The 13540-nt window shown below is 28.5% G+C and overlaps 1 protein-coding gene across 1 annotated transcript in view; it reads left to right on the top strand.

Moving 5' to 3' along the window:
• The window catches only part of LOC107446646 (uncharacterized), a 222840-nt gene extending 211453 nt beyond the window's left edge, over nucleotides 1–11387 (top strand). The window contains exons 20-22 of the mRNA XM_016061338.4: nucleotides 2224–2424; nucleotides 8082–8183; nucleotides 9391–11387. Of these exons, the coding sequence (XP_015916824.3) occupies nucleotides 2224–2424; nucleotides 8082–8183; nucleotides 9391–9477 (390 nt within the window). The 3' untranslated portion in view covers nucleotides 9478–11387. The remainder of the gene's footprint in view (nucleotides 1–2223; nucleotides 2425–8081; nucleotides 8184–9390) is intronic.
• Nucleotides 11388–13540: the final 2153 nt, after the last annotated feature.

Raw genomic sequence — 13540 nt, 5'->3', positions numbered from 1 at the left:
TAAAAGACAGCTGTTGATGTTTGGAAGAAGCAAGAAAGTAATTTCGACATTCTCTTTTAACAGTTTTTCGTTTCTTTTCTTTTACGCCATTAAGCTTTCCAAATTAACCCGTCTTTTTTCTTAATTCAGTTCAAAAATATCTATGATTTTTTTTCGACGCAATTTAAATTAAATCTGTTTTAGGAAAGTTTAACATTTAAGAGTTGACACTTAATGAACATAAGTTGACAATATATCAGTGTGCAAGCGAAAGAAGAATTTTATTACATTTTGCAGCACAGCAGGACGTAGAATTGAATTTTGCCCATTTATTTAAATAATAACATGATTTATTGCCAAAAGTATATAACTTCAGTGAAAAAAAAGTTGAAAATGCAACCTTTAGTTTAATGCTTTGGAAGATCGTCAATTATGGCTTAGTGCGCGGTCAAGCGCTGAATTGATATTGTGGTATTGATAGGTACTTTATTAACATGACACTAGAGCTGCACAATAGGTAATTGCCGACAGTCTGGTCAATATCCCAGAGGATGTCCGAAGACTTATCTTCACAATTTTGATCCTCTGCAGGGTAGATCTCATTTGTGAGGCCACTTCCTCAATTTAGACATAGATCTGAAGGGAAATTTTTTTTCTTCTCCAGATTCCTGTTCGCAGGATACTGCTCAATGACTGATCACAAGACTTTCGATTCCACAGATTTTACGAGCGCATATATTGCATGTACCCGGTGAATATTAGCGGAGGCGAAGATCGAACCCCCGTTCCATCTGACCGGAGTTCGCATTGTGGTATAAAATGGAATCGAAGTGCGTTGGTTTTTGTCCATAAACTTGAAGTTGGAGAAGAAATGTCCCTGACTCATTCAAATATGCTTTTTTAAGATAAATAAATAACTAAATAGAAACTAGATATGTAATGCGGCTATTATTAACTTATCAATTATGGCTTATATTTTTCTCTATTTCTCTGCAATTAATAGTTAATAACAGTCCGGAATATACTGAGGAAGTATATTTAAGATATTTTGGACAACTTTTGGATTATGAAAAATCATCTTTTTCGTGAAACTTTCCATGATACCTTAAAAAGTAGTGGTTTATTTTTTGGAGGGAGTGCCACTTTATAGGCGTACATCATCAATTTTATTAAATCGGCTAAAAAATATAAGAGATATGAAAAAAAGTGTTATTTATCGTTTAATTATGAGATTTGTAGGCAATAAAAGCACATTTTTTCGTAAGTCGGAATTATGATATTTAAAAAATGATACAAAAAATAAAACTGATGTCAGAGTTATGCTTCATTATTAATGAACATTTCAGCAAGCAGTCACTTAAGTTATGTATGAAATAAAAAAAAATAATTCGAATAAATTATTAAGAGTACTTATACTGTGTGATTTTGAATGAGTAGTGCTTTTTTTTAAAATTTATATTAAGATTAGTTTCTGAGGAAGGCAACAAATTCATATGTTTTGGGTGCATATCAATTGCTTTTAAATGTAATTAGCTTTATTTTGTACGAAATAGAATTTCAACTAAAATCATATTGACTTGGCTATGTAATGAGGATTTTAAATTAAATATTGTCAACATACCAGAAATGCAATTTTCATGAGCGTGTATGCAAAATCACAATACATCTTTTCAGTACAATCACTAAAAAAAATTTGGACCTTTCATCAGATGATCGGAAGCCATAGGATACCATTGGCAAGGTGTTGTTTGTTGACGTCAGTTGTACTGCGCCCTACTGCTCTAATCATAGACAGTATTTGCAATAGCATTTAAACTTTGAGCCCCACTTCTACGAGTTGAGCCCAAATTCAATTTCAAGACTTTAATGTTACCAAACAACTCCCCCTTCTACTAAATTGGAAATATTATGTACTTTAAACATTGACAATAGCATGACCGTACCGCTACAATATCGTGTATATGTATTCTCTATTTTCTGCCATTGTCTGGGCCATATTACATCTACTCTAATTACAATCTTTGTTGATTAATGTTATATAGTTATCTAAGACTAAAATAAGATATTTATCTCTAAAAAATACTAATTAAAAAAATATGAATAAATAAAAACAATACTTGTTATCTTCATCTACTCAATTCTTTATTGGTTATAGGAATTTTGTTATAAGTAATAAATATATTTTTTTAAATTTTATTTTGCAGTTAAAAAAGTACTATGATTATAATATTAATTGTTTTGCAGGCTAAGATACGAGCTGTTCACGAAGCCGTTGCTAAAGGACAATTAAGAGAAGTGCGTTCAGTACTTACCAGAAAACGATTCGCCCTTAGTAGAGATCATGTTGGTGCAAGCCCTCTACATTTAGCAGTTCTTCATGGACATACGGATGTATCCGCTTATATAATCTCGCATTTTCCTGAAACTATGGATGGTCCTGATAACGTAAGCATTCATTGCTTGTTTTTCTTATAAATAATGATATCATTTTAGGATATATGAAATAAATAATTAAAATTGAACGCGTGTGATAGCGTCTGAGCAGAGTCAACGCTAGAAACAAACGTGACGGAGAAACATGCTTATGCTTATATAATGCTTATACTGACCACACAGTAAAAAAATCCGAATCAAATTACGGCATGAAATGCCGGCATTTTAGGTGCGTCATTCGTAAAATCTATTTTATCATAAAATACATTTTTACCGTAAAATATTATACCGTAATTTTTACAGTATTATGTATTTAACTAGAGTGATTCAGTGAACTTACGGTAATTATTACTGTAAACATTACGACAAATCAGATATTTTTTTATCCGTAACATGTACCGGTAAAGATGGATTTTACGGTAAAAAGTACCAGTATTATTCACCGTAATTTGATCCGGAAATTTTTAGTGTGGTTCATATTAAAGCATTCACAGTTATGTAAAATCGTCTCGAACTGAACAACGTATCTAAGTATTTTTCGTGTTGGTATAAGGTGAACAGGACATATAAGGTGAGCATAAGGTGATGCGGAGATTTATCATTTAATGGTATCAGGAAAGTCAAAGACAGTAATCCATGAATCCATCGCCATTGTTGATGAAAGAACAAAGATAAACCAAGAGTTTTGAGTCGTGACATCTATGTAGCACTCTGTAAAAGTTAAATAACGATGCAATGATCTTCTGACATTAAAATAGCAATTTGCGAGTTACACTGCTTAAGACTCCATCCAGTTTTAGTACGACTCTTACAATCTTTTTCAATTATCTAACAGGGGGCAGTTAATTAGTTATACGTAATCCGCGGTGCTCTTTTTCAATCTTTCTTTACTGTCTTTCCTTTACTTCTGTTGCTGTATCTAATCATGCATGCCCAATTTCCATTTGATCAGCCCTTATAGATTTTTTTTAAAAACTCCATAAAATTGTTTTAAATTTTTTTTTGGTCTATAATATATAAAAGCATTAAAACATAAACTATCAAGCAAAATTTAAGCAAATAAAATATTGATTCTGAGAGTACTCAATAGCTAATAAATTGTTGAATTTGATTCTGGGAAAACTCAATTGATTAAAAGTTTAGTCAACTGAATTCACGATTTTAATTTACTATGGAAACGCTTTGGTACTGCGTAAAGAAATGTTACATATTAAGTGATTTTGAAAATGAATTTTGATAACTAAAATAAACCGTAAGAAGAAAATGACATTGCTGATGTTTATTGAGTAATACTTTTTATAAATTTTATTACTTATTTTGCACCTTTTAGTATATTCAAAAACTTAAAATATTTATATAATGAAATGCAAAAAATAAATTTTAAAGGACTATAAAACTTTGTAAAACATGTTTTAAAACCTTTAAATAAGATCAACATTGTATTTCTTTAAACGATTTTGTTTCAAATTCTTGTTAAATAAAACCGGAGAATGTATGGAAGTCGAATGATAGGGAAGGTCGAGGATAAAAAATTTGAAACTCAGTAGAAAAATCTTTTATTCTATAAAAGAACAAACTAAATGGCAAGTTTAAAAAAAAGGAGAAAGCAACTTGGGAAATAAAGTTTTAAACTGCCTGTAGCAAAAATATATGTTCAGTTAAAAAGCACATTTTTTTTTACTTTTCTTAAAAATAAAGTTCAGAATGCAAATACTAAGCCTCTATTTGAATTTTAATTCTGCTGAATAATTTGTGGTCTATATCTTATCACCTTTATACAGAGAAATTTTTATCTTTTAATTAAAAATTGAAATTATTTTAAGAAAATTGAACCATTATACTACTTGGTGATTTTTAATATATACAAATACAAAATGAGTGGGTAACTTTTTATTAATTCATTTTAAAATTAATACTACACCAAACCACATTTTCAAGAAAAAAAAAATACATTTCTTCCTTTAAAAAATAGTTCGTCTTATTTTTGTATTAACGATGATTGTCTGCGGGATTTTGCCGGGCAAATATATTTAATGATCAAGTGAATGAACATTTTTGGAAGAAAATTCTCATTCTTGGATTGCATAGTTCAGCATTGCATTTTTTATACACTTAAACAGTATAATAATATTTTGATTGTGTAATTTAAAGTTTAACTTATTTATGGACTAGAGTGAAATTATTTATAAAATTACTTGAGTTGAATTTATATAGAGTTAACTTTAGAGTATAATAAATGCGTACAAACACGTTTTCGGTTTCGAAAACTGGGCATGAGTGAGATTTTATTCATTCATACTCCTAAATACTCTTTTTATGTTATCTTGGATTATCTAATCAGGTATCTTAATCAAAATTATCACTAAGACAATTGATTTTGACGAAATTCGCATTAACAACAAGTGAAGATAGCAAATTTCCTCAATATGATAAAATGTTATTTTCACATAGTTTCTCCGAAAATGAAGAAATGTGATGAATTGTGAGTTTTCATATTTTACAGAGCTTGAAATAAAGTAATTTAAGTATACAAAAGTAGAGAAGAATTGGACCAGAGTGTCCCTTAACCATCGATAATTGCGTCCCTTATTTTTCTAATTTACTGCAAGTGTTAACTATTAGTAAGTAAATATTCTAGACCGCAGACAATTATTCTAGAATTTAATAAATATGTTGCAAAGATTTCAATTTAACAATATGTTTCTATATTTTTGGAAAGAAATCATTGTCTAAGCTTTTTAAATGAAAAAAGTTTTTTTATCAATATAATACCTGTTCTTATCTTCAAAAAATAAATTCCAAGAAACATTATCATGCTCAATATAAAAAATCCTGAATCAAATTACGTTATGAAGTACCGACATCGCAAAATTCATTTTCATACCGGAACATGTTACGAAACAACAAATCTGGTATACCATAATTTCTGCAGTAGTAATTTCCGTAAAATTACTGAATCACTCTAATTACTACTGAAGAAATTACGTTTTATATTTTAAGGTAAAAATGCATTTTACGGTAAAATTGATATTGCGGATATTGCATCCAAAGTTCCGGTACTTCATTCAATAATTTGATCCGGAATATCGTACGCGTGGTTGAAAAAAGATGCGTGGTTGCGTGGTAGAAAAAAGATGTGATAAAATAATCTGGATGTGATAAAATCCTATTACTTTAAGTTAAAAAAATATTATTGTGTTTTTATCTAGAAATGCAAGCATAAAATACAAAAATAAATACTCTTTGAGAGTTTTGTCTCTTGTGTTCTAAATTTCGTTGCAATTTGATGTTATACCTGAAAATTGACATCGTATATTGAAGTTTTAAATTAACTCTAATTTAAATATCTGAGAGACAATTGTTTTACTTTTACTAAGTTTAATGACTTTCACTGTTTTGCAAGTTAAAATGCAGCCACCATTGAAGGTAAATTACATATTTAGAAAAAAATATTCAAAGCAGTGATGAAAAATGTTTTAGTATTCTTTGAAGTTTAATTAATGAGATAGCTATTTTTTGTCTTAAGATAAAAAATAAATATGTTTCGCTTTTCCTTGAGTCTTTTGACTTTATATTTAATTTGCAAATGTTTAACTTCAGGATATAAAAGAGTTTCTTAACTCTTACTTCTTACTCATGCTCGGATTGCAAAATATTTGCAAATTCATCTTTGAAGCTATTCTTAATTACCTTTTTTCTTTGAGGCCGGTTATGTATTTAAGGTAAATAAAATATCTTTGAAAAGTATTTCTTGCATTTAAAGTTAGTTAAAAAATATGTTTACTTAAGCAAATTAAACTCAGTCTTTCAGATATTTAAGATTTGCATTCCAACGTTCTTAATTGACGATTTCATACATTATCGGTAATTATATAGATTATAATTATACTTATAAAACTTGACTTTTTAATATTTTTGACTTACCCTTTAGCAAGTAGGAAAATTTGTGTATGCAAATCTTGCTTACCAAAAAATATTTAATTTATAAATTTGACTAAAAGATTAATTTTGTTAAATGAAGTCGAAACTGGTGCAAAAAATATTCAAGAAATTTTAGTATGATATTAATTATTCCTGATGCATTTTTATGATTTTGTCTGCTAATTTAATATATAAATTTTTTTAAGTCATTGTAAAGTATTACGAAAAAATATCAGAAACATTTCGTGCCTTGATATTAGTAGATTAAAATTCTTTCTTATAATTTTGATTTTTTTAATTGTTTTGATTTAAATATTGATAGTACTATAAGTGAAGGATTCTATGATATGCATGAAAAATATTAACTTTATAAACAATAACATTTCTAATTTTATTGTGAGGTTATGAAACTTAAAATGACTTTGATATGATAGTGTAACCCCTAAATTTTAAAAAATTACTGACAACTCATTTTTAAGCATTTTGCTTGTTTCTATACTACGAAAAAGATATGGTCAAAACTACCAGAATATGGAAAAAATACCGTGCTTTTTAGCTCTATGGAGAAGCCAAAATGCACTGTGATGAGGTTTGAGTAAACTTAACAATAAAATATGGTTTTTATTACTATGCTGATTGGTAAAAAATGGCGTAAAATTAAGTAATTTAAACAGTATTAGTATAGTTTGAGATGACGCAATACTGTTCAACTTGATAACCACTTAGGTCTACCTCGCAAACACATGTCAACTTCTAGTCGGTTAACTAGTCGGTTAATTTTCTATTTCCTATGTATGCTATAGGTATGCTATTTACATTTAAGATATATATCTAATTATCTGTTAACTAGTTGGTTACTAATATCTGTTAACTAGTCGGTTACTAATATCTGTTAACTAGTCAGTTACTATAATATCTGTTAACTAGGCGGTTAACTGTTTCTTTCCTATGTACGCTATAGGTATGCTGTCAACATTTAAGACTATAAAAAATGCAAATTTGTGACTGTGTAAAGGTCTGGACAAGGTTAAACAAAATCAGTAGCTTAACTATTTCGCATCAGGGATGTAAAAGATATGTTGGGAGAGCCCTGATGTTAGTGGTTGTGGGTTCGAGTCCCATCGTAATCTAGATGCATCTATTTATTTATAGTTAAGCACACTTACTCAGGCTTGTGTACTTACAAACCTCAGATTATGTGCCCTTTTTAAGCTGAAGTACGGATAACACAAGATAGAGAAAGACATCACAAACATACATCCCGTGACCAGGTGGGACTCAAACTCATTACCTCCAGGTTACTATAGATTAAATGTTTTGATTGAAATGTCTTTCTCTAATTTGAGAAATCTGTTCTTCAAATTGACAGTGCTAATAGTAAATCGCATTTTAGAATGAGTAAACAAGCCTGCATATGCATGTATAGCAATAAATAAATACATAAATTAGTTATTTAATTAATAAAGATTTTTATACATGAAATGGCTGTGCTCGCAAACCATATTGTAAAGTAAAATAACATGTTTTGGGGGAACTCCCTGCCCGAGTGGTATCGCCCGCCTAACACTATGTAAAGCATTGAAGTAGCGGGTTCGAATCCCGCTGTTACCCTGGATGTATCTTCGTGCTGCCCTTCTCTGTATAGTGCTATCTGTACTTCGATTTGACAAAGGTTTATTAGCCTAGTCTGCAAATGTATGTAATTCCAATAAACAATAAAAGAAACATGTTTTTGTTTTGAATTGCAGGAAGGAAGAACGCCACTTCATTACGCTTCTGCTCTTCCTGACAACGGTACTTTGTATAGATTACTAAAATCAGCTGGTGCTGATGAAAATATTGAAGATAAAGTAAGGATATTTTATATTCTTTTAAGAATTTTAAATTACATTTAAGTAAAGATGGAGACAATACTAGTATTTTGCACTTAAATATTACTTTAAAGTATACAAGTTACATAAGAGTGATGGCTTGCTTGCATGCATATAATTTGTTAACTAAATTATCGAGCAGCAAATGAATCATAAAAAAACAAGTTTATTTAATCATTCTATTTAAACAAAGAAAATGTCCTTTTTTCGACAGCATGATGAAAAATCCTTACTTGCACGTTATGTAAGATCAACAGATGGTAACTTTATCCCATTAAGTGAAAAAGATGTATCTTTGCAAACTGGAAGTGATTATAATCTTAAGCTTCGATTGGTTTCAATAAAGAGTTAGAAAAACCTTTCTTTGTCTGGACACATACAATCTCTTAAGGTCAAAGCTACTCCAATTAAAAAATAGCACGTCTAATGATTCATCAATGATGATGCAAGCAAAATAAACATGAGCACACGAAAATAGATAAGAGCACCATTGCATAGAGTGCAATGTACCACACTCATATGTGGATCAAAGAGGACGTATCTCACTCATTGTAATTGACTACTTTGCTGTCCAATTAATAATCCAGCCTGCCCCAATCTAGTGACAACTAGAGCAATTTATTTAACTTAAGCGGCACGTGAAACACTGGAGGACTTAAGACATTAAATTTACAATCACACTTTCATCATCCTGTAGGAAGGGAAACTGTGTTGAAAACTTCTCATAAAATTATTTCGCTTTTCAAGCCCGAATGATACATTTTTCTGAAAAAAAAACTACGTTTAATTTAACCTATCAACTAATCGATACAGGGCTCTTTTCAGTTATGAGTTTGAATGAATATAAATCGTCTCAAATCAAAATTTTTTAACTGTATTCATGAAAGGGTTTCTTTAACCATTTGGTGCAATCTATTAATTTTTAAGCAAGCGTCTATTATTTTGTCGTCAACTTTTTATCTTATTTGAAAAGCCGTAAAAATATTATAAGACTATTTTATACTCGATGACGGTTAAAAATTAAATGCAAGGCTTTAAAAAAAAACGTATAATTAGATCTATAAGGCGTTAAATTTTTGTCAAGTCTGTTATTATTAATATGCTTTAAAGTAATCTAACACCTTCATGTGTGTTTTGCTTATGCTACATTTGAGCTTATTTTTCTAACATGCTTTTATTTTTAAAGGCAGGTCACAATGCCAAGTATTACTTGACCCACCCAAATACCTTGGCATTAGGGAAACTTCTAGAACCGTATGCAAAACACGAATGAAACTCAATATTTCCATAATTGAAAAGTGCGAACTGAAATTTCCTTTTAAACAACTATTGGACGAAGAAACCATTTAAAATGAATCAAAGAAAGAGCTCCGCTTGTCAAAAACATGTAGCTGGAAGCTTATTGAAGTTAATAATAACTCTTCTCTGCATACTTGTCAACAAGTAGATTACAGATGAAGTTTGGAAAAGTTCCTTGCAGTGTAAGTCAGTAGCATTAAAGCACTGATAATGCGATGATTGAACTGAGAATTGTTTTTATTGATATTTTTATCAAATTTCTATCTTTGCTTAAAATTTATTTACATGTTTCTCTTTCTTATTTTCACTGGTAAAAACAATCACAGTATAAAAACGGGTATATTTTTGAAGAGTATCTTAAATTCTATAATTAACTAATTTTGATTTTTCAACATATAATTTAAAAGATAGTTGTTTTTGTTAAATGTAGAAAAAATTGATTTTCATGTACAGAATAATCTATCTTTTTTTACAAATTCAAATTTTATATAAATGGAATGCGTTTTTATAAGCGTGATGTTAGTTTTTAAATGATGTAAGCAGGCGATAAAAGTAAGCGAAGTTGATACAATTTGGCAGCTAATTGCAAATAAAAATAACACACAATATCAATTTATTAGTACTTACAATTGAAAATTGCTCTCAGGTTTTTAATCTAAATGAGTTTGAAATACATAAAGCATAGCACGAACTGTGCTTGTTATTATATAAGAACTAAATTTACTTATTATTAAACAAATATTTTGCAAGGAAACAATTGACGACTGTTGAAAAAAGTCGTAAATAATACCAACCGTAGGATTTTTAAAATTAAGAACTAATTTGAGATCCAAGGTCAAAGCTAAATCTCGTTTTAGCGATAAGGCTATAAAATTTTGGAAATAAGTTTAATGAATTTTTCTTTATTGATTTTATAAGTGCTACTTTCTAAAAATGTTTTGAAAAGTAATTACACCAAGTGGAAAAATTACTTGCAAGTAGTTACTTAAAAAAAACGAGAAGATTGAGTTGGTAACGAAACATTGAAATAATGCCAAGTTTAGTTAAACAACCTGCGCTATGACAGCAAACAATTAGACGTTGATAAAAGGTCATATTATTCACTGAAAATAAAATATTTGTGGAACAAATTAATATTGTTGGTTCAATTGTTAAATCTGATAGATTATTCGGAATTAAAAATGATTTGATGTCTGAGGACAATTTGAAAAGATCAAAATAAAACTGAAAATCATTAAACGAGTTTATCTCTAAATTAGATAAAGGGTAAAAATATCGTTGCTTACTAAAAGAAAGTTTTTCAGAAAAATATAGAGATGCCTTTTGTTTTTTGATAATGTTTTTCTTCACATAAAATGAATTTAATTTTGTTGCTTGGAAACGGAATTTAATTTTTTGTTAAAAAAGAGTTGGCTTGTCTTTTGTTCATCAATGTAGTTAATAATATTTTCCATATTTCTTCTTAATCTTCTGCTTGCATCATATTTGAAAAAGAATAATGGAAGTATTAAAAACTTTTAAGTAAACATTTTTTGTGCTAGCAACATCAGATAACTAATTGAAGATTTTCTTTGAAAATGTTAATGGTTAACGAAATAAAGGAAACAAATGTTTGATTTAATATTATTACTTAACATACTAGAGTTAGATTTAATTTAGACATTAATGTTAATATTTCTTATCATATAGTTTTTACGCGCAGAAATTCACCTAGATTAAATATTTACTTTTATTTATGTAGACAAATAGTATGGGTGTTTTTTACAAATTTTTATAGTGATGAAGTGTGCCAAATGATTTACCAAATTATCAATCTAAAAGTTGCAGAAATACAAAATAATAACTAAAAATTATTTTGTATTTCTGCAACTACTTACTAAAAAATTACAAAATAAGCTAATTGACTTGGAAGAAAGTTTACAGATTTTATTTCGTTTTTCAAGTTAAGAATATATGCTGAGAAAATTTATATCTTATCATGCAATAGTATTTAATTTTTTGTGACTAAATGAGAAATAATAGTTTGAACAGGTTTAGCTATTTCATGATCTTTAAAAATATAGTAATGAAAGAAAGATAAAGTGCAACACGTTAATCTTATGAAAACGAATATCAACAGATGGGAAAAAGTGTCTTTTAACTGAGATTAAATACTCAGAATATATTATTAGAAATACTAAAAATTGTATATATTATTACTGTTATACTATTATATCTTGCATTACTACAGTATGATAATTGCTATTACCTTTATGCAATGAATAATTTTGAAAATGAGGCTTTAACTTGAATTGTAAAGTTAAGAAACCCTAAAACGTGCATTCACTTTAGTTTAATTAATGATTAATTTTGCAAAAGTAGTTTAAATCACTAAATAATCAATCATTCTTCACAAATAAATGGTTTATTTCATTAAGCAAGATTTTCAGTTTCAATAGTGAAGATTGACAAGCGGTTAAAATTGAATTCTGGTATTTGTTGAAAGTAATCATTGTTTAAAGATGCTGAAAGTGAATGTTGTTCAAACATTTTATCAAATAATCACACATACCGAGAACAAAGTATATTTTTGTACCTCAACTGCACTAGTGAATGTACATAGTACAAAGATTAAAAGATATAGTATGCAAACTTACTAGATCATCTATTTCCAACTGTTATACGTATTATTTCATACTTCCTAAATGTTATTAATTTATAGATTTAAATATGCTTGAATGTATCTGTGAACTAATGAAATAAAAATATTGCAATCTCACAAGAAAATTTACACAGCACAAAAACGTTAACACGGAAAGTGAACGAATACGCAGAATTTTGAGAATTTATATTCGACGACATTTCAAAATCTCAGTTAATCCTTGCTTGAAGAAGGCTCTAAGTGACATTTCAGAGATTCGAATAAATGATTCATTAAGATTATGCTTTTATCTTTTTTGTCACTTTTCTTAATATCTGTGTTTTTTGGTATATTTTGTATATATAAAAATATTGAGAGCATACTATTGATTTGATTCTTTCTCTTTTAATGAATGAAATTCTTGAGCAATTTTTGAAGATAATGTCTTTCGTATAACATTGAAATAATTTATTTTTTGAAAAGAAGGTTTCAATTAAAATTCAGATAACCTCAGTAAGAAAAAGGAAAATCTAACCGATTGCATACCTGCCAACTTGCAATCCCTCCGATTATGATTTACCCCAGTGGCAGTAAGATTAAAAGTAAATCACATTTACAGGCGAAGATTTATTTCGCATTTTGGCGTATGCTTAAACCAACCGAAAAGGGATTTTTATACATTTATATTTATGTAGATTTTTTTTTAAACTTAAGGGCTGTCAAAATCATTTTGAATTAAATTTATAAATGCAAGCAATAAGTAGTAAGCATACATTTTACTACCCCTTTAAATGTAAAAATAAAATAGTACGCAAAATGAGTAACAGTTGGCAGGTATGCCATTGAATGAACTTTGGTAAAATAATACAATTTTCATGTAATAAGCTACATATTATTCGGAATATATATATATATATATATATATATATATATGGGTGATTTTCACGAAACATGACAATTCGGACCAAACAAATTCCTCAAATTTAAAGTCTTCAAAATAATCTAAATTTTTTTTTGTATACTTCTTTAGCTACACTTATTAATATCTCATAGACAGCAGTGTTGTTTATTGACATTTGCTCGAGAAAAAAAATAGAATAGAAATTCACTAAATCTTGAATGCCAGGAAAATGACATATTAGCTTAGAAGTTTAAAAAAAAGTCATTTTAAGTTAATAGTAAGTAACTCAACTTAAGCCTTTATGTTAGATGGACCATAAATTGCTTAAATTAATTCTTTTTATCCACTGTAGAAGGAAACAAGAAAAAATTGTTGCTGATATGTACTGAATGAAATTGTGTATAATATCAATCATTAAATAAATAAATAACTTTGATTACATCCAAGAATATTACAACCATACATAAACTTGGTATTAGGTTAATATTTGCTTTCTCTCTTTTCAGTATTAGCAGT

Source organism: Parasteatoda tepidariorum, chromosome 11 (assembly GCF_982258835.1).
Source record: "Parasteatoda tepidariorum strain Cologne lab strain chromosome 11, Ptep-v5.0, whole genome shotgun sequence".
In the NCBI taxonomy this organism is placed as follows: Eukaryota; Metazoa; Arthropoda; class Arachnida; order Araneae; family Theridiidae; genus Parasteatoda; species Parasteatoda tepidariorum.
Note: the sequence above shows the minus strand (reverse complement) of the source record. Positions and strands in the feature narration are given on the sequence as shown.